The sequence below is a fragment of the Oncorhynchus clarkii genome, chromosome 31 (assembly GCF_045791955.1).
Source record: "Oncorhynchus clarkii lewisi isolate Uvic-CL-2024 chromosome 31, UVic_Ocla_1.0, whole genome shotgun sequence".
Classification (NCBI taxonomy): Eukaryota; Metazoa; Chordata; class Actinopteri; order Salmoniformes; family Salmonidae; genus Oncorhynchus; species Oncorhynchus clarkii.
This window is the reverse complement of record NC_092177.1, coordinates 10738453-10759894: the sequence shown is the minus strand read 5'-3', so window position 1 is coordinate 10759894 and position 21442 is coordinate 10738453. Positions and strand designations below refer to the sequence as shown.

The 21442-nt window shown below is 45.6% G+C and overlaps 1 protein-coding gene across 9 annotated transcripts in view; it reads left to right on the top strand.

Annotated features, from left to right (window-relative positions):
- The first annotated feature begins 200 nt into the window (after positions 1 to 200).
- The window catches only part of LOC139391229 (UDP-N-acetylglucosamine--peptide N-acetylglucosaminyltransferase 110 kDa subunit-like), a 33496-nt gene continuing 12254 nt past the window's right edge, over positions 201 to 21442 (top strand). Inside the window, exons 1-16 of one of the 9 annotated variants that reach the window (XM_071138864.1) lie at positions 201 to 599; positions 2946 to 3096; positions 3638 to 3881; positions 4131 to 4199; positions 7872 to 7988; positions 8683 to 8762; positions 12442 to 12637; positions 13155 to 13295; positions 14248 to 14348; positions 14502 to 14655; positions 14881 to 14982; positions 15581 to 15760; positions 16338 to 16496; positions 16766 to 16855; positions 17427 to 17552; positions 20992 to 21162. In XM_071138864.1, coding sequence (XP_070994965.1) covers positions 563 to 599; positions 2946 to 3096; positions 3638 to 3881; positions 4131 to 4199; positions 7872 to 7988; positions 8683 to 8762; positions 12442 to 12637; positions 13155 to 13295; positions 14248 to 14348; positions 14502 to 14655; positions 14881 to 14982; positions 15581 to 15760; positions 16338 to 16496; positions 16766 to 16855; positions 17427 to 17552; positions 20992 to 21162 — 2118 coding nt within the window. In that variant the 5' untranslated portion in view covers positions 201 to 562. Of the gene's footprint in view, positions 600 to 2912; positions 3097 to 3637; positions 3882 to 4130; positions 4200 to 6128; positions 6373 to 7871; positions 7989 to 8682; positions 8763 to 12441; positions 12653 to 13154; positions 13296 to 14247; positions 14349 to 14501; positions 14656 to 14880; positions 14983 to 15580; positions 15779 to 16337; positions 16497 to 16765; positions 16856 to 17426; positions 17553 to 20991; positions 21163 to 21442 lie in introns of those variants that run through there. The other 8 variants (XM_071138862.1, XM_071138863.1, XM_071138861.1 and 5 more) reach the window with 8 other exon arrangements.

The following is a 21442-nucleotide window of genomic DNA, read 5'->3' as shown; positions in this document are numbered from 1 at the left end:
TCCATCCGCGCTAAAATGATTATTTACAAAAAGTTTGCATATACTCGTTTTTAAACGTTGGGTTTGTGCTCTTTGAATAATGAATGAATATTTCATATGTCATCAAAATGTTAATAAATGACGCTCATTTTCTGTATAGTTTGTGGATTTATTATGTTCATTGGATCTATTTTCTGTCAAAAAATGTGTCCCTGGCTGATGCTTATTCGCCATTTTGTGTCCCTTGAGTCGCTTTGTTGAAGACGAAGCAGCACTTCATGATTGCGAATTTGAAGGAATAATTATTTGAGTCCCGTAGCAGTACGTTGATTGTTAGCAGTCAGACGTATATATTACAAGGACAGTAAATCGCTTAGGAGCTAGCCAACTCTTGAAAAGAGAGTGGCTTTCTTCTTGACTAGCTAGCATTGACTCTGGTTAGCATAGCTAGGCTAACAGCTTTAGCTAGCAACAGCTCAAGAAACGTCGACCAATCGACGACTATAATTAAACGTTTCTCTTAATTTGATATCATCAAACCACAACACTGACGACCACCGTGCAAGACTCGAAGACCGAGGAGATGGCGAGCTCCGTGGGAAACGTGGCTGACAGCACAGGTAGAGCTCTCGCTAGCGTTGTTAACATGACACGAGTCTGCTAACATCTTGCAGAACCATTAAAAAAAACTTTATGCCGGCGTGTAAATAATTCAAATGTTGCTTCAACTTCAATTATAGCATGTCACTTAGCCAGGTGTGGCTATGTAGCGATATACACAACACGGATCATGTAGGTAGAACCCGCCAGACATGGAGCCCGAAGGATGTTATTGTATTAGCAAGCTTGACCATAATCTCGCAACATGTAATTTTAGGTATCTTCCCCAACGTTCGATACAATGACATTTAGCTAGGTAACGTGGATAATTATTTGACACTGTGTTTATTGACTATTTTGTCTATAGACCGTTTAGTTTTACCTTTACATTTTTAGGCATCAATCTAATTTTAGCTAGTTAGCGAACGTTAGATGTTGATGGGTTGTTTTTTCCGCCAACTAGCGTACATTTGTAAACCATCACCTCACATTTCATCTAACTATGTACGTTACTTTGGTCCATTTTCATTTAATCGCACAACATTGCGTCTTCCATAATATTTCGTGTCAGACAGTTCTAACTAGCAAATGTTGATGCTTTTTACAACGAAGCTCATCAACATTTGCTAGTTATAACTGTCTAGCTAACTAACGTTAGTTAAAATCCCAAGTGACAATTTTTCTTCAGCTCTTGACTGTTATATAGCTAACAGCGTCTAATCATTTAGCTAGTTAGCTACACTATATATACAAAGGTGTGGACACCCCTTCAAATGAAAGGATTCGACTATTTCAGCCACACCCGTTGACAAGTGTAAAATCGAGCACACCGCCATGCGATCTCCATAGACAAACACTGGCAGTAAAATGGCCTTAACGAAGAGCTCAGTGACTTTCAATATGGCACTGTCATAGGATGCCACCTTTCCAACAAGTCAGTTTCAAATTTCTGTCCAGCTAGAGCTGCCCCGGTCAACTGTAAGTTTTGTTATTGTGAAGTGGAAGTCTAGGACAAACAATGGCTCAGCTACAAAGTAAGTGGCTCACAGAACGGGACCGCTGAAGAGTGTAGAGTGGAAAAATCGTCTGTCCTCTGTTGCAACACTCACTACCGAGTTCCAAACTGCCTCTGGAAGCAACGTCAGCACAATAACTGTTTGCCGGGAGCTTTATGAAATGGGTTTCCATGGCCGAGCAGCCATACCCAAGCCTAAGATCACCACGTGCAATGCCAAGCATTGGCTGGAGAGTTGTAAAGCTCTCCAACATGGAAACATGTTCTCTGTAGTGATGAATCACGCTTCATCATCTGGCAATACGACAGGCGAATCTAGGTTTGACGGCTGCCAGGAGAACGCTACCTGCCTGAATGCATAGTCAACTATAAAGTTTGGTGGAGGAGGAATAATGGTCTGGGGCTGTTTTTCATGGTTCGGGCTACGTTCCTTAGTTTCAGTGAAGGGAAATCTTAACGCTACAGCATACAATGACATTCTAGACGATTCTGTGCTTTGTACTTTGTGGCAACAGTTTGGGGAAGGCCCTTTCCTGTTTCAACATGACAATGACCCTGTGCACAAAGCGGCAGGGTAGCCTAGTGGTTAGAGCGTTGGACTAGTAACCGGAAGGTTGCAAGTTCATATCCCCGACAAGGTACAAATCTGTCGTTCTGCCCCTGAACAGGCAGTTAACCCACTGTTCCTAGGCCGTCATTGAAAATAGGAATTTGTTCTTATCTGACTTGCCTAGTTAAATAAAGGTAAAATAAAATGCGAGGTCCACACATTAATGGTTTGAGATCGGTGTGGAAGAACTTGACTAGCCACCACAGAGCCCTGACCTCAACCCCACTGAACACCTGCTGGGCTCGCCGACTGCGAGCCCAGCATCAGTGGCCCGACCTCACTAATGCTCTTGTGGCAGCAATGTTCTAACATCTAGTGGAGGCTGTGAAGGGGGGGGACCAACTCTATGTACTTTTGGTCATGTAGTGTATCTTTCAAAGGAAGAATGCCTGCTGCTATTTTCAAGGACGGTTGACTTCTTGGCCTATATAACAGTAGCTATCTGACCTGGAGCCCCATATTTGTCTCTAAAACATGACTAATACCCTGTGATTGACAGTCCATTGCTACACAGCGATTTGTATTAAACTATTGATTGATCTACAACGGTGCAATTATTTAGCACCCAGGGGCATTTTTATAAATGGTCTGATTTGATTTCTCAAGTACCTAATCTTGTTTATTATTTTGTCTCTGTCCTTGTGTTCTTCCATCTCTTCTAACGTGTTGTTTCCCCCCTCCTCGGGTTGTTGGGTGTTGGTGATACAGAACCGACAAAACAACGTATGCTTTCCTTCCAAGGGTTGGCCGAGCTGGCGCACAGGGAGTACCAGTCGGGTGACTTTGAGGCTGCCGAGCGCCACTGTATGCAGCTGTGGAGGCAGGAGCCCGACAACACGGGCGTGCTACTGCTGCTCTCCTCCATCCACTTCCAGTGTCGCAGGCTCGACAGGTGAGGTGGACAGCGAGGGTTGTCAGCTCACACTGCAGTCAGTCTACATGGTGCGGCCTGGTCTGGAGAGAATACTGGGCCCACTGTGACTGGCTGGAGCTGCAGCGCTCTGGCTGCTACAGTGCATTTTACTACTACACCTGTGGTGTTGGGGAGTAAGAAATGGCTGGCTGTGCAGCTGGTCTGTCACTAATCTTCATGCGTCTCTAAAATGACTCTTACAGGGGTTGGTGGCTGTTTTCTCTTCTCACAGGTGATCCAGCTGTTGGCTTGGATTTTGCTGTTTTTCTCTGGTGTTTTGGCTTGTTGCTCTTACTATGTACTATAAGCACAAGGAAGTGATTTGAATGAAACAAGTTTTACCCCCCCCCCCCCACACACACACACAATCATTTAGTCGTCCCACTATCTCACAACACACCAGCTAGCGTGTTACTAAATGAGATCTCCCATTGGCCAAAGTACCAGTACTGGACCACACACCACCACATCTCTCCAGTACTGCCTACCCGCCCCGTGACCACCACCTCCGTCCTTCCAGATCTGCCCACTTCAGCACCTTGGCCATCAAGCAGAATCCTATGCTGGCTGAGGCCTACTCCAACCTGGGCAACGTGTACAAGGAGCGTGGCCAGTTGCAGGAGGCTATAGAGCACTATCGCCACGCCCTGCGGCTGAAACCAGACTTCATCGACGGGTACATCAACCTGGCAGCAGCCCTGGTGGCAGCGGGGGACATGGAGGGAGCCGTCCAGGCCTACGTCTCAGCCCTACAGTACAACCCTGTGAGTAGACCTTGGACCCAGTTTGTTGTACCTCATAAGGTAGCAGCCCAGCACAAAACCCAATGTTTTGGTGTTCTGCCAGACCGTGACTCTGAACATGTCTTGCACCTGCAAGCTACCCCAATCTGACATCAAATGTTATTGGTCAAATACACGTATTTAGCAGATGTCAATGAGGGTGTAGATCTGAAATGACATGTGTTGGTCAGTCTATTAGTGTGTTTCTCTAATCTGTTTCCTGTCCCTCAGGATCTGTACTGTGTCCGCAGCGACCTGGGGAACTTGCTGAAAGCGCTGGGGCGTTTGGAAGAGGCTAAGGTATGTTCCAGGGGCTTGACACCGGCACAGCTTTTTGCTTATCTATCTTTTATTTTAAAATTTACTTTGTACTTTGATTTCTTTGTAGATGTTTTGTTTGCCAGTGCTCTTTTGCCCCCCCCCCCCCCCCACTCTACTCATTCACTTGAGTGTGATTTTTCTGTCCCTGATGCCAATCTCAGGCCCCCCCTCCTCCCAACTACGCCTTGGGCAGGCCCTATCGCCCTGGGCAGGCCCCACCCCAGTACACCCTGGCTCTGGGCAGATTCCCCATCCCTCTTATGAGGCTTTTTTTTTAAAGGGGGGGGGGGGATTCTCTAGACCCCCAACCCATTAAACCCTTTTTTTTCTCTCTCTCCCTGTAAGTGACTTTTCAGACCGCTTTATACTTTGTTCCTGTTGAGCTCCACTTCCAACACCCCCACACAACTCCCCTGCTTCCCCTCACAATGCTTTGACCTCTCAACCTCAGGTCATTTCCCCTCCCCTCACAGGAAGAAAGGCTGGGCTTTTCAAATTGCTAGCAATAATGAGGGTTCTGTTAAACTCCTGAAATGATAAAAACAAAGGTGGTTTTGGAGGGATAATGCTGGCTCGGTCTTGGAAGGATAAATGAACTGATGAAGATAGTTCATCTCTGCAATGCAAAAGATAAGATGGCCTCTAACCAAACCACATTACTCCAGTTATTTAACAACAAATCGACAGCTCCGCCAATCAGTCCAGTTTTCCCACTACTCCGTACCATGCAGATTTGCTAGTCTTGTATTTTATGGAGTGCCCTTTGACCCTGTTATTCCATCTTTATTTACCTCCTCTAAGCCATGCATACGTTGGCTATTTTTTTTTTTTTGTGATATCTCTATTCATCTCCCTGATACGATATCTATACCTTCCCTGGGTTGGGTGAAAGCTGGAGCTGTGGAGTTGACATCTTGCTAGGTGACCTGGTGCCAGGCCATCTTATTTGGTGCCAGAAGGGGGAGGAGCTCCAGGGAGCTGCCAGGCCAGCCATCCCTGCGCTGTTGCTCCTCCCCCCCGCGCGCTCGCTAGGTCCGGTGGAGTGTGGCGCTAAGAGCTGCCTTCCTGACACCCCAGCTACACCCCAATCAGAGGCTCCACCCCCCCAACCCCCTACTGGTTATCTTATCTGACTGTCCCTGCTGTAAGAGTGGGTTAATAGAATAGTCAGGACTGTACCACGTTTTCATACCCTATCTCTCACACACCCCTCCTTACAAGAGCCCGTAGTACAGTCTGATGCTGCGTCAGGCAGACAGCTCACAATCTGCACTCCGCCGCCCGCGTTCAGTTGGCTGGGTTAGAGAGAAACCCTCTTTATTTCAGAGCTACCTATGGAGGCTTCTAGATGTCCAAACATTACACAGCTAAGGCTTTTCTTCTCACGCCCCATTGGCCAGGATTCAAGCACAACAGGACAAAGAAAAGGCCAAGCATAAAAAAAAAGCTCATTTTTGAAGAAGAGGTTGAAGGAGAGCGTATGCTATGACATATTATTCCCAAAGAAATGTCATCAGTTCATTTGATGAAGATCAAGCTAGTTATCGTCCCTCCTTTCTCCTAGCTTGGCCATAATATTAATATTAGTGGTTGATAACACATTTTATTGAAGCCTTTCTTCCCTCGTGCCAACCCCCACACCCCCAAAACATCTATTTTTTTCCCTTGGAAAATAAAATAAACATGAATGTTAACAGAGCAGGTTGTCTTATTTTTGTGCTGTTTATTTCTTGGGATGTTTTATTTAATTTCCATATGACAGGAGAAAAAAAAGAATGTATTGTTTGCCAACTTTTACTAACGCTCTTGTTTTATTTTGTCTCTTGGGTTTTTTTCCCACAACTGATGATGTTATTTAGAAGGTTGTTTCAGGTGGGTGATGACATTACTCCTGCTACCGTACCCTAGGTGCCCTGGCTGAAACACGGATCACTAGGGCAGCATCAGTCCTCAACCACCAGCTGCTGAGGCTGCCGCCCTCCCCTCTGACAAAGTCCAAACAATGTGGTAACGGGTTTGTAAACTGCCAGCAAAAGAAAACCCCACGAACTACTACTACGTCATGCCTCTGTCTTTGTGGGTTCCTCTGAAGAGCAGAGAAACAAAACAAGAAAAGAACAGTAAAACAAACAAAAACAGAAAGAGAAGTACAGTAAGCATTCCTTTAAATACCTTAAATTACCATGACAACAGCGGCCAAAACCTATATCAATAAATTCCAAAAATATACCAAACATGGAAGCAATTAGCGGGAAAATGTGAATTTAAAGAAAAAGAACCATCTAACTCTGACTTGTTGGTTGCGTTTTTTTTCCTGTTGATTTGATTTCCTTCTTGGTTTTGGAGCTGCAGCGTTCTGCCGATGGTGCAGACTGCGCTGTGAGTGTGCAGTAACGCAGGGGCTGCGCAGCGAACAAACCTTCCAAGGCCAAAAAGGCCTCAGGCTCAAGCGACGCTTCCCCCCCACTCCCCCCCCGGCCTGCTGGGTACAGACCCTCCCCCCGACGCCCCCTGTCAGCCTGGCACCCAGCGTACCCCCAAACTCCAACAGGACACAATTTGTCTCTCTAAAACAACTCCTCTATTTCCGCATTGCCCTGCAGAGCAGTCCCTGGGCTCTGGTGGTAGATCAGCTCTCCTGTCCTCTTAGGGTATCAGACACTTGGCCGTCTTGATGCCCCTAAATTTCAAACTCCCCTTCTCTGTATTCCCCCTCTATCTAATCAGCCGCTTGGCTGCGGTCTCAATGACCTCTAACCCCAACCCTCTCCCCTGCCGCATGTTGGTTATGAAAGGCATTGTGGGTACAGAGTGTGACAGTCTGGGTAAGCAGGGCGTCTCCCGGGACTCTGGGTCTGCAGCCGGTCCGCAAGGCGGCCGGGGTCAGCGAGCGCAGCGGCGGCGAACAACGACCTTGTGTTGCTAAGCAGCAGCAGGGTCGGTGGCGTGCGGGGTGACTTTGGTTGTAGTCAGACACACACCTAGGACACGCCCGGCCCACGTAGATTTTTGTGCGCACGCATTACAGGGACCTCCACCTGCACGCAGCACCCGCCATTCAAGGTTGTGAGGGATACAGCTATCAAATAGACTGCAACTAATGATTTTACTGGTTGTTTTATACATTTGAATATCATTTTAGGTATTTTCCTTCACTCATATCAGCAGCTTAAGAGCTGTACATTTTCATAACAAAACAGAAGAAAAGTCTAGTCGTTTCGGTTCCTCGTGTTGTGAAAGAGGCCATGATGATAACTGCAGAATGTCGGTCTGCGTGTGGGTGCTGGTTGGATCTGCGCAGCGTAGGAATAAGCAAGGCAGCTTAGCGCCGCAGATTTCAGCGCAGGCGAGCCCATGCTGCACACGCACTTTTTGCTTTAGTTGAGAACGGTCACTAATTCTGTTTCCTCTGCCCTTTTTTTATTTGATTTTTTTTCCCAATTTTTATTTGATTTTTACAACCTCTACCACGACTCTTCCTCTCCTCCTACCACGACTCTTCCTCTCCTCCTACCACGACTCTTCCTCTCCTCCTACCACGACTCTTCCTCTCCTCCTACCACGACTCTTCCTCTCCTCCTACCACGACTCTTCCTCTCCTCCTACCGCGACTCTTCCTGTCCTCTGGTTTTGATTGTTAACCCATTGAAGGCGTGTTACCTGAAGGCTATTGAGACTCAGCCCAACTTTGCGGTGGCTTGGAGCAACCTGGGCTGTGTGTTCAACGCCCAGGGAGAGATATGGTTGGCCATACACCACTTTGAGAAGGTGAGACTTTTCTACACAGCCGATGATGTAAAAACAAAGGACAGACCAGGATAGTCGAGTGTCACTGACTAATGATACATGTCTGGGCTGAAACATTTGATAATTCACACACAATACTATTAATGTCTGAGAACATTTTAAGTAGAGTACTGTGGAATATTCTGTCCCTGTTCACTGGTCTAAAGGGGATTTTTTTTGGGTGAACAAAAGCGAGCGCAGTGGTGGATATAGTCAATCAGAAAATCTATTTTGTTTAATTCAAGTTGCAACAGGAGCAGAGAGAATGTTTAGCTTGGCCTTCACAGAGAAGGTCCTTATCGTAATTATACAGAACCAGAAAGCCAAGACCTTGTCAGCTGCTATCCACAGAATCCGTGTTCCACAGAATACAACAACAATCAGTCTCCTTGAAACTGCAGTCTAGCGTCAGTCCCTTTTCAACAGATATGAGTAACATCCAGCATTACAACTCGTGACCAACCTGTGTCACAAATGGAACACTTAAGATCATGTGGATAGCATGGGGAAAACGTATAGAAATATGCTAAACATTGTGTTAATTACTCTAAACTGAAAAGGAACTTTATTAATCTTAAATATTTCCACATTACAACTGGTGTTTGGAGGAGATGTTTAACACCCTTCTAATACAGTATGTCCTGTCTGTTTTGATGTATTTATGGCTGTTTGTCAGGCTGTGACTCTGGATCCCAACTTCCTGGATGCCTACATCAACTTGGGCAACGTTCTGAAAGAGGCTCGCATCTTTGACAGGTCAGAGACTTTTTCCGTGGCACAACCAGTTAGACCTGAAGACACTCCCTCGTTCACTCCTAATTATCCTCAATTCACCTAGTGAGTCTTAGGCTAATAATAGGGAATGTGTTCAAAATGACACCCTATTCCCTGTGTAGTGCACTACTTTTGACCAGGTCCCGTAGGGCTCCAGTCAGAATTGTGTGCTGTATAGGGAATAGGGTGCCATTTTGGGACGCAGACCTAGGTATGACGCTCTGACACCTTGTAATTACATTTTGAAGAAAGTCAAACACACACACAGAACCATATGCATGGTGGTAGTAGCTTTTGTGCTGGTAGGCAGAGGTAGTGGTAGGTAGTGGTAGGTAGTGGTAGGTAGTGGTAGGTAGTGGTAGGTAGTGGTGGGTAGTGGTAGGTAGTAGTATATTTGGTGGTCAGTGGTAGGTAGTAGTATATTTGGTGGTCAGTGGTAGGTAGTAGTATATTTGGTGGTCAGTGGTAGGTAGTAGCTGTAGATTTGGTGGTAGGTAGTAGCTGTAGATTTGGTGGATGGTAGGTAATAGCAGCAGCGCACAAACCCAATGTTTCTGCCGCAAGTAGAGCTTTTGTCGAGCCTTGGTTCTGGTTTGTACGGGTAGTATATTATGTTGTGGGTAAGTATGTTTTATATTGTATAAATTGTACATAATCTGACTTTCTGTAGTATTTAACCTTTTATTTAAAACTGGAATATATACCATTTTTGGCGACCCAACCATATTCACGTAGAAATGTGAGTTATAGATCTGTCTTTCTCATTGAAAACAAATCCAAGATGTAGAACTGTTCTATGTGCACTATTTCTATTCTTCTCGTACTTTCGGTTTTGTCCACTAGCTGAAAATGCTAAATTTTTGGTTATGGAAAATAAACTCTGCAAAAAAAATCTGAATAACTTCACAGATCTTCATTGTAAAGGGTTTAAACACTGTTTCCCATGCTGTTTCCCATGCATGAACATGCACCTGTACAGACGGTAGGGAATTAAGGTCACAATTATGAAAACTTAGGACACTAAAGAGGCCTTTCTACTGACTCTGAAAAACACCAAAGGAAAGATGCCCAGGGTCCCTGCTCATCTGCATGAACATGCCTTAGGCATGCTGCAAGGAGGCATGAGGACTGCAGATGTGGCCAGGGCAATAAATTGCAATGTCCGTATTGTGAGACACCTAAGACAGCGATCCAGGGAGACAGTACGGACAGCTGATCGTCCTCGCAGAGGCAGACCACGTGTAACAACATCTGCACAGGATCGGTACATCCGAACATCACACCTGCGGGACAGGTACAGAATGGCAACTACAACTGCCCAAATTACACCAGGAACGCACAATCTCTCCATCAGTGCTGAGACTGCCCGCAATAGGCTGAGAGAGGCTGGACTGAGGGCTTGTAGGCCTGTTGTAAGGCAGGTCCTCACCAGACATCACCGGCTACAACGTCGCATATGGACACAGTTCCACCATCGCTGGACCAGACAGGACTGGCAAAAAGTGCTCTTCACTAAACACTAGATGTTGGAACATTGCTGCAGGGACGTGCTTCCATTCAGTCACAAGCATTAGTGAGGTCGGGCATTGATTTTGGCCGATTAGGCCTAGCTTGCAGCCCAATTAGGTTCCAATTCACCTCAAAGGTGTAAGATGGGGTTGAGGTCAGGACTCTGTGCAGGCCAGTCAAGTTCTTCCACACCGATCTCAACAAACCAGTTCTGTATGAACCTCGCTTTGTTCACAGAGACATTGTCATGCTGAAAAGGGAAAGGGCCTTCCCCAAACTGTTGCCACAAAGTAGAAAGCACAGAATCGTTTTGAATGTCATTGTATGCTGTAGCGTTAAGATCTCCCTTCACTGGAACTAAGGAACGTAACCCGACCCATGACAACCATGAGCTTTACACCACTCCAGCTGACACTTGGCATTGCTTATGGTGATCTTCCATAAAAACTGAATTCATTAAGTTCCCGACAAACAGTTCTGGTGCTGGCGTTGCTTCGAGGCAGTTTGGAACTCGGTAGTGAGTGTTGCAACCAAGGACAGATAAAAAAATTTAAAAAATTATGCACTCAGCGTTCCTGTTCTGTGAGCTTGTGTGGACGACCACGTCGGGGCTGAGCCATAGTTGCTCCTAGATGTTTCCACTTCACAATAGCAGCACTTACAGTTGACTGGGACAGCTCTAGCAGAGCAGAAATGACTTGACTGACTTGTTGGAAAGGTGGCATCCTATGACGGTGCCACGTGACAAGGGAGACTTGTTGATGGAAGTTGGGCATCAAGTGTCTTAATGATGCAGAATAAAAATCTCCGGCAACCTGAAAAGCAGCCTCTGGATGGAAAAGGGACAGCGTATGACCATGTATTTCAAAACTGGTGAACAATGAGTCGACACCTCCACCACGCTCTAGTCAGCACACCAGTTGTCGAAGTGGCAAAAGCCCGTCCTCCTCTATTTCTCCCACTGTCCTGTCGACACGGTGAATGGAGAATCCATTGAGTTTAGGGCTGACCCCATTTAGTCGATGGGTCAATTTGTGTGGTTGATAGGCTGTATAAATCACATTGGCTAGCATGGTCTGTCTGCAAGGAACTTGGAACGTTGTATCGACTATTTACTTGGGTTCGGCCTGAAGTTCACGATAGCAAACTTGCTAATTGTATAAAATATTCTCGTCTGTTTCCCAGTGAGCTCCGGGCAGACATGTCTGGAAGTTATCTGTGCAAGGGATGTAAAGTAAACCGGTAGGCCTGTTTTACAACGTTTCTATAGGATCAGAGCATTACTACTTTCTTTTATTTTTATGCTGCGTCTTTATTGAAAGAGAGCTGTAAAGATTTTTCAAATAAGCAACATTGAGATACATTTTTTTTTTTTTCCATGGTTAGGCTCTCTTGAGTCATTTGTGTTATTTAACCAGTGTGCTTAAAGCATCAGATGAGCTCAGTAGCCTACATATAGTTAATATTAATAAAACGCAGGTTGTGTCTTTATTGGGAAAAATAAGTTTTAAAATTTCTAACAAACCATTGAACAAAATAACAAACTCAAGTTTTTTTTTGGGGGGGGGGGGGGGGGGTGACAGCCCAAATCGAGTTGAATAGCCATGAGGGGGCATCTTGCCCAAGAGCCATGTTTCAGAAAAGCAGAGACCATTTCAGCTTTGGGAGTTCCGTTGGTAGCAAATCTGTGATCAGAGGTTCTTTCTATCAAGTGACTAGTAGAATGGAGAGAAGAGATGGCAGGTTCTCCCTTCACCTTAATCTCTCCATGACCCCCCCCCCCCTTACCTCTAATGTTGGTGTTTCCTCTTGGGTAGCCTGAATTTGGTCAGAATAACATGAAGAGTCCAGGGCAGATAAGGTGAAGCCGGAATGCAGTAACTGCCGATCTGATGTTCAATTGTTGTCCGTTTGTAAGAATGATAGCGAATACATTTAGAGAAAATAAAGTACCAAATTATCTCAAAGTTGGCAAAATGGAGACCATCCAGTACAGCACCATCTTAACAAAGACTAATGTTACTACAGCTCAGTAGCACTAGTGCCACTCTGTTCTCTGCTCTGCAGAGCGGTGGTGGGCAGCCTTTAGTAGTATTTGCCTTAGTTGGTACCAGTAGTTTACCCACCCTTCTCTCTTCTTCCAACCTTTCAGAGCGGTGGCTGGCTACCTGCGGGCCCTCAGCCTGAGCCCCAACCACGCAGTCGTCCACGGCAACCTGGCGTGCGTCTACTACGAGCAGGGTCTTATCGACCTGGCCATCGACACGTACCGCCGTGCCATCGAGCTGCAGCCCCACTTCCCCGACGCCTACTGTAACCTGGCCAACGCCCTCAAGGAGAAGGGCAATGTAAGGAAGAACACGGTGTGTGTGTGTGTCCACGCAGTGAGCGACTGCTCCGTTATTCTGCATCCCTACTCCCAGTGTGAGAGGCACGGCTGTCCCAGCAGGCCGCAGCAGTTCACTGTGCCCTGTGCATGCCATGTCCTCCTTGACCCAGTTTAGGAGATGACGGGGGTGTGGTTAGATGGATATGCATGACACACTGGTCTTCGTGATTGTTGCAGCTATCCCTTTCACCACTACTCTAAACAAAGATTATTTTGGGATGCTTAAATGTATTTTGTTCAGCTGCAAATAGATGAAGATTGATATGGGTTCCAGCTGTCTGTTAGCCGTCGCTGTTGTCTCTGTTCTGCCTCTCTGTTGGCCCCCTCTGGGCCTTGGCGTCTGTCTGTTGGGGTTTCCTTTTCTGTTGGCCCTCTTGGGGGCTTGGTGTCTGTCTGAAAATGTGTTTGTGTGGGGTGTCTGTGAATGTGTGTGTCTCTGGTTTAACCATGTGTGGTTTGAACCCCGCCTCTCCCAGGTGTCCGAAGCTGAGGAGTGTTACAACACGGCCCTGCGTCTGTGTCCCACCCACGCAGACTCTCTCAACAACCTGGCCAACATCAAGAGGGAGCAGGGCAACATCGAGGATGCCGTCCAGCTCTACAGGAAAGCCCTGGAGGTGAGAGAGTTAACTATATGGCAGAATGCTCATAGAAAGCATTGACGGTAGCATTGAAAAGTATTTTACCTGATAGGTTAAAGGAAGGCTGTTTTATAAGCCCTTGTTTTGTTTTTTCCGCAATCTTAATCACGTCAGCTCAGTGTTCTCTTTTTAAGGAAGTGTCATTTCATGAATCTGGTCGTGACTGAACCTTTTCAGGGGTGGGGGGGGGGGGGGGGTTATTTCCAGAGTTTACAGCAGGCCCACTCTAACCTGGCTAGTGTCCTGTTGTAGTATGTATTTTAACCTATTAGGTGTCTACTCACTCTGCCCAGAGTGGGTGAAAACGTGCTTTGGCGATCATTTCGCCTCCTTGTGTTATAACATACATTTTACCAAGACAAATATGATTAATTCATGTTCTGAATCGTTCGGTGGTGGTCTTTCTCTAACATACCATTAACATGATATGTAAAAGTGTTGGATTTCATAACGTAGTACATCCGGTAATATGAACGTAACGCGCCAATGTAAACTCAGATTTTTTTTAATATAAATATGAACTTTATCAAACAAAACATACATGAAGTCCTATGAGTGTCATCTGATGAAGATCATCAAAGGTTAGGGATTAATTTAATCTATTTCTGCTTTTTGTCACTCCTCTCTTTGGCTGGAAAAAATGGCTGTGTTTTTCTGTGGCCTGGTGGTGACCAAACATAATCGTTTGTGGTGCTTTCCCTGTAAATCCTTTTTGAAATCAGACACTGGCTGGATTAACGAGAATTTTATCTTTAAAATGGTGTAAAATACTTGTATGCTTGAGGAATTTTAATTATGAGATTTTTGTTGTTTTTGATTGGACACCCTATAACCTGTGTGTGTGTGTGTGGTTGTGGTTTGCTGCGGCCCACTCTAACCTGGCCAGTGTTCTGTTGTGATATGTATTTTAACATGTGGTTCTCTTCAGGTGTTTCCAGAGTTTGCTGCGGCCCACTCTAACCTGGCCAGCGTTCTGCAACAACAGGGGAAACTCCAGGAGGCCCTCATGCACTACAAGGAGGCCATCAGGTCCGTAGACAGACGCCTCCCTCCGTCTCGCCCTCTAATCTCAATCAGTTGTGGTTTGACAATCGACAGAGGCAACTTTTAGGGATGCTGTTTCATTTCAAGGTTCTGAATGGAGTTGATTGGCCTCCTACTGAATTGTTTGTATGTCTGTAGAATCAGTCCTACGTTTGCTGATGCCTACTCCAACATGGGCAACACTCTGAAGGAGATGCAGGATATCCAGGGAGCTCTACAGTGTTACACCAGAGCCATCCAGATCAACCCTGCCTTCGCTGACGCTCACTCTAACCTGGCCTCCATACACAAGGTGACTCATCTGCCATCTCTGTTCTCAACCCCAATTCTAAATCCACTCCTATCAGACCTACAGAAGGGCAGTGAAGTCGACTTCACTTTTCTTCTGTCACTGATATTCCGCAGAACAAAATTGGGTCTGCAATTAGTTTTTTAATGAATGGAAATATTAAATTTCATTTTATTTATAAAGGAAGTTGTGTTATGATTCAGTTATTGTTCCCCCCTCCCCCCTCAGGACTCTGGAAACATCCCAGAAGCCATTGCTTCATACCGTACAGCCCTGAAACTGAAGCCTGACTTCCCTGATGCCTACTGCAACCTAGCACACTGCTTGCAGGTACACACACACACTAGTCTCCTATGTCAAGTTACTGCAGATACGCTCGAGGCCAAATCCTCATGTATTGATGAGTTAAACCAAGTAAGGCTCAAGTTACTGCAGATACGCTCGAGGCCAAATCCTCATGTATTGATGAGTTAAACCAAGTAAGGCTCAAGTTACTGCAGATACGCTCGAGGCCAAATCCTCATGTATTGATGAGTTAAACCAAGTAAGGCTCAAGTTACTGCAGATACGCTCGAGGCCAAATCCTCATGTATTGATGAGTTAAACCAAGTAAGGCTCAAGTTACTGCAGATACGCTCGAGGCCAAATCCTCATGTATTGATGAGTTAAACCAAGTAAGGCTCAAGTTACTGCAGATACGCTCGAGGCCAAATCCTCATGTATTGATGAGTTAAACCAAGTAAGGCTCAAGTTACTGCAGATATGCTCGAGGCCAAATCCTCATGTATTGATGAGTTAAACCAAGTAAGGCTCAAGTTACTGCTCTTTGGTTTACATTTCCCAGATGTTCCACTTCAGACTGCCTCACAAAACTTCTCACACCAACACACACCTCACCATTTAGACAGCAGTCCTCTCCTCTCCCCAGATTGTGTGTGACTGGACAGACTATGATGATCGTATGAAGAAGCTGGTGAGCATCGTGGCTGACCAGTTGGATAAGAACCGCCTGCCCTCGGTGCACCCCCACCACAGCATGCTGTACCCCCTCTCTCACGGCTTCCGCAAGGCCATCGCTGAGAGGCACGGCAACCTCTGTCTGGACAAGGTACAGGCCCTCATCAAAGCAAGTACAGCATTGACCTTCTATTCAGGTGAAAGTTGGGCTGGGATGCTTGCATGGTGAAGGGTAAACGGTAAGGTGGGATGGCTTGGAAGTTACCCGCCTGGCGCATTTTAAGGAAACTTAAGCCCTTAGTCTTTTATTTAGTTGAAAATATACATTAAAAGCAGCCATAGATGGCAGAAGGTGGTTGGGTTGCTTGCAGGGGGAAGAGCTTGGTCCGGTCATAGATTGGTTAGGGTTGGATGTCAAGGTCAGGTTCAGGCTAGTTGTAACTGCGTAATGGACGAGGGATCTGGTTTCAATCTGCCTTGTCTAGTTGGACCACGTGAAAGGAGTTAGGGTTTATGATCTTTGTCTGACAGGCTATGATGTTCCAGTGTCCATACTAGCAATCATTCTATGTAGTATGCTAGAATAGAGCCTTGGACTAGGTTTCAAATGGCACCCTTTTCATTACGTAGGGCAGTATTTTAAGTTAAGTAGTTCACTATATAGGGAATAGGAAGCCATTTGGGATGCATCCTGGTTAGTCTAACGCAACCCCCCCGTCCCTCCACAGATCAATGCGCTCCACAAGCCGGCCTTTGAGTACCCCAAGGACCTGAAGGCCAGCGCAGGGCGTCTGAGGGTAGGATATGTCAGCTCTGACTTCGGGAACCACCCCACCTCCCACCTCATGCAGTCCATCCCCGGCATGCACAACTCTGAGAAGTTTGAGGTGAGGGTTTCTTACTGTTGTGTGACATATTACCACTAGACTGGCAACAACCAATGATTTAAAATGAACAGATGTTTGTTTACTTGGATTTGATTGTCATTTAAATCAATGTTTTTTTTTTTTATTTAACTGAATAAATAATGGATAAGTAAGTGAGGTGTTATAGTGACAAACATTATTTTAAATTTGTTGCTCATAACATGGTTATAACATGTTTGGCTGGGGTTCTAACAGTTGGTCGTAACATGGTTATAACATTCTCTCCCCAGGTGTTCTGCTATGCCCTGAGCCCAGATGACAACACCAACTTTAGGGTTAAAGTGGTGGCCGAGGCCCATCACTTCACTGACCTGTCACAGGTGAGTAAACTCCGATTGAGAACTGAATCTAAGTACTTCAGAAGTAGCTTCATTTTCTCTGTCCACTCAGCCACATCCAACACTTCAGAGTTAAGATTTAAATCCTCTCCCTTCCCTCTCCTCCTGTCTCTCCCTTCCATCTCCTCCTGTCTCTCCCTTCCATCTCCTCCTGTCTCTCCCCTCCATCTCCTCCGGTCTCTCCCCTCCATCTCCTCCGGTCTCTCCCCTCCATCTCCTCCGGTCTCTCCCCTCCATCTCCTCCGGTCTCTCCCCTCCATCTCCTCCGGTCTCTCCCCTCCATCTCCTCCTGTCTCTCCCCTCCATCTCCTCCTGTCTCTCCCCTCCATCTCCTCCTGTCTCTCCCCTCCATCTCCTCCGGTCTCTCCCCTCCATCTCCTCCGGTCTCTCCCCTCCATCTCCTCCTGTCTCTCCCCTCCATCTCCTCCTGTCTCTCCCCTCCATCTCCTCCTGTCTCTCCCCTCCATCTCCTCCTGTCTCTCCCCTCCATCTCCTCCTGTCTCTCCCCTCCATCTCCTCCTGTCTCTCCCCTCCATCTCCTCCTGTCTCTCAGCTCCCGTGTAACGGTAAGGCAGCAGACAGGATCCATCAGGATGGACTCCACATCCTGGTGAATATGAACGGCTATACCAAAGGAGCCCGCAACGAGCTGTTTGCCCTGCGCCCCGCTCCCATCCAGGTGAGATACAGGATTAATTTAGCCGTGTTCATTTCTATACTGAACAACAATAGAAACGCAACATGTGAAGTGTTTGTGCCATGTTTAATGAGCTGCATTTCATTGTTTTAAGGTCATTCCAACGATCCTTTTGCTATTTGATTTAGTATTTTAATACTCCTTGAAGTATAAAACAAATTGTAATCGGCCTTACTGCTATTTGACCATACAAACGCATTGAATAAAATAATGAAATGCATGCTGTAGCGTTAAGATTCCCTTCGATGTAACTAAGGGGCCTAGTGCAAACCATGAAAAACAGCCCCAGACCATTATTCCAACTTTAGTTGGCACTGCATTGGAGCAGGTAGAGAACTCTTGGTATCCGCCAACCCCAGGTTCGTCTGTCAGACTGCCAGATGGAGAAGTAAGATTCATCACTCCACAGACAGCGTTTACGCTGCTCCTGAGTCCAATTGCAGCGAGCTTTACACCACTCCAGCCGATGCTTGGCATTGCACATGGTGATCTTATGCCATGGAAACCAATTTCATGAAGCTCCCAATGAACAGTTCCTGTGCTGACGTTGCTTCCAGAGGCCGTTTGGAACTTGGTAGTGAGTGTTGCAACCGAACAACAGACAATATTTACGGGCTTCAGCACTCGGCGTCCTCGTTCTGTGAGCTTGTGTGGCCTACCGCTTCGCTGCTGAGCCGTAGTTGCACCTAGACTTTTCCACTTCACAATAACAGCACTTACAGTTGACCAGGGCAGCTCTAGCAGGGCAGAACTGTGACTGACTTGTTGGAAAGGTGGCATCCTATGACTGTGCCACGTTGAAAGTCACAGTTCTTAAGGCCATTCTACTGCCAATGTTTGTCTATGGAGATTGCATGGCAGTGTGCTTGATTTAAAAAGATATGTATATATATATATATATATATATATATAATACACACACACATACAGTTGAAGTCGGAAGTTTACATATATTTAAGCTCAGTTTTACAATTCCTGACATTTAATCCTAGTAAAAATTCCCTGTCTTAGGTCAGTTAGGATCACCACTTTATTTTAGGAATGTGAAATGTTAGAATAATATTCGAGAATGATTTATTTCAGCTTTTATTTCTTTCATCACATTCTCAGTGGGTCAGAAGTTCCACAAGCTTCCCACAATAAGTTGGGTGAATGTTGGCCCATTCCTCCTGACAGAGCTGGTGTAACTGAGTCAGGTTTGTAGGCCTCCTTGCTCGCACACTGCCCATACATTTCCTATAGGATTGAGGTCAGGGCTTTGTTGTCCTGCCACAAATGTGGAAGTATGCTTGGGGTCATTGTCCATTTGGAAGAGTCATTTGCGACCAAGCTTTAACTTCCTGACTGATGTCTTGAGATGTTGCTTCAATATATCCACACAATTTTCCATCCTCATAATGCCATCTATTTTGTGAAGTGCACCAAAGCACCCCCACAACATGATGCTGCCACCCCCGTGCTTCACGGTTGGGATTGTGCTCCTCGGCTTACAAGCCTCCCCCTTTGTCCTCCAAACATAATGATGGTCATTATGGCCAAACAGTTTTATTTTTGTTTCATCAGACCAGAGGACATTTCGCCAAAAAGTATGATCTTTGCTCGAATGTGCATTTGCAAACCGTGGTCTGGCTTTTTAATGTAGGTTTTGGAGCAGTGGCTTCTTCCTTGCTGAGCGGCCTTTCAGGTTATGTCAATATCGGACTCGTTTTACTGTGGATATAGATACTTTTGTACCTGTTTCCTTCAGCATCTTCAAAAGGTCCTCTGTTGTTCTGGGATTGATTTGCGCTTTTTGCACCAAAGTACGTTCATCTCTAGGAGACCGAACGCGTCTCCTTCCTGAGCGGTATGACGGCTACGTGGTCACATGGTGTTTATACTTGCGTACTATTGTACAGATGAACGTGGTACCGTCAGGCGTTTGGAAATTGCTCCCATTGGTGTTTGGAAATTGGTCTTGGCTGATTTTCTTTTGATTGTCCCATGATGTCAAGCAAAGAGGCACTGAGTTTGAAGGTAGGCCTTGAAGCCATCCACAGGTACACCTCCAATTGACTCAGGCTAATTGACATCATTTATCAGAAGCTTCTAAAGCCATGACATCATTTTCTGGAATTTTCCTAGCTGATTAAAGGCACAGTCAACTTAGTGTATGTAAACTTCTGACCCACTGGAATTGTGATACAGTGAATAAAAGTGAAATAATCTGCCTGTAAACAATTGTTGGAAAAATGACTTGTGTCATGCACAAAGTAGATGTCCTAACCGACTTGCCAAAACTATAGTTTATTAACAAGACATGTGTGGAGTGGTTGAAAAGCGAGTTTTAATGCCTCCAACTTAAGTGTATGTAAACTAGTTTTAATGCCTCCAACCTAAGTGTATGTAAACTAGTTTTAATGCCTCCAACCTAAGTGTATGTAAACTTACGACTTCAACTGTATTTATACGCCTGCCATCAATAGGTGTGGCTGAAATAGCCGAATCCACTAATTTGAAGGGGTGTCCGTATTTTTGAGTTGCACCCCCTTTTTCAGAACCTTTAATTCGTCAGAGCATGAACTCTACAAGATGTCAAATAAATTCCACAGGGGTTCTGGACCATGTTGACTCCAGTGTTTCCCCACAGTTTTCACATTGGCTAGAAGTACTTGGGGCGATAGCACATTCTTGACGCACACAGGAAACTGAGTGTGGAAAAACCCAGCAGCGTTGCAGTTCTTGACATTCTCAAACCGGTGCGCCTGCCATACCCTGTTCAAAGGCACGTTAATCTTTTGTCTTTCCCATTCACCCTCTGAATGGCACACACACACAATCTGTGTCTCGAGGCTTTAAAATCATTCTGTAACCTGTTCCCTCCCCTTCATCTACACTGATTGAAGTGTATTTAACAGGTGACATCATTAAGGGATCCTAGGGTTCACCTGGTCAGTCTGTCATGGAAAGAGCAGCTGTTCCTAATGTTTTGTACACTATGCTTTAACTGAAACAAAAGAGGCCTAGAAGAAAGGCTGATATTTTAACAAAATCTTATTTTTTGCTCACAAAGTAATTCAAGAAGATCTAACTGCATATTTCCATGAAACTGATTGAGATCAAATGATTGGCAGGCATTCAGTTTGGACATTTCATCGTTAACACATGAAGAATTATAATTTACGATTGACAGTGATGGCCTATTTGGAAATGAGTTAAGCCTTGGTGTTTTGAGGGTATTAAAAATGTCACATTTCCTTGAGACAACATATTTGGGGGTAGGCCTGTTCTACAATGATATTCAGTAGGCTACATCTGTCATTAAACTTTGAATTCTTTTTTTATTTAAGTGCGCTCCCTCATCAAAAAAAAGTCACTACACCACAGCTGGGATATAATGTCCAAATAAAGTTGACTGTGCCAACTGTTCTCTCCTTCTCAGTGTATGTGGTTGGGCTACCCGGGGACCAGCGGAGCTCCTTTCATGGACTACATTGTGTCAGACAAGGAGACGTCCCCCTTCGAGGTGGCAGAGCAGTACTCTGAGAAACTAGCCTACATGCCACACACCTTCTTCATCGGAGACCACGCTAACATGTTCCCCCACCTCAAGGTGAGATTCCTGTTTATCAAGTAAATAAAAGTTTGTTGAGTGGCTTGATTTGAACGTTATTATGTTGCTAATGTGCAGTGATAGGTCAAATTTGCAAGCCCTCACATAATATATAGGGAATTGTTGATTTTGCCAAACAAATTGCAATCAGGGAATCCTGGAGGGACTGTTTTGTCCTGTTGCAATCAGGGAATCCTGGAGGGACTGTTTTGTCCTGTTGCAATCAGGGAATCCTGGAGGGACTGTTTTGTCCTGTTGCAATCAGGGAATCCTGGAGGGA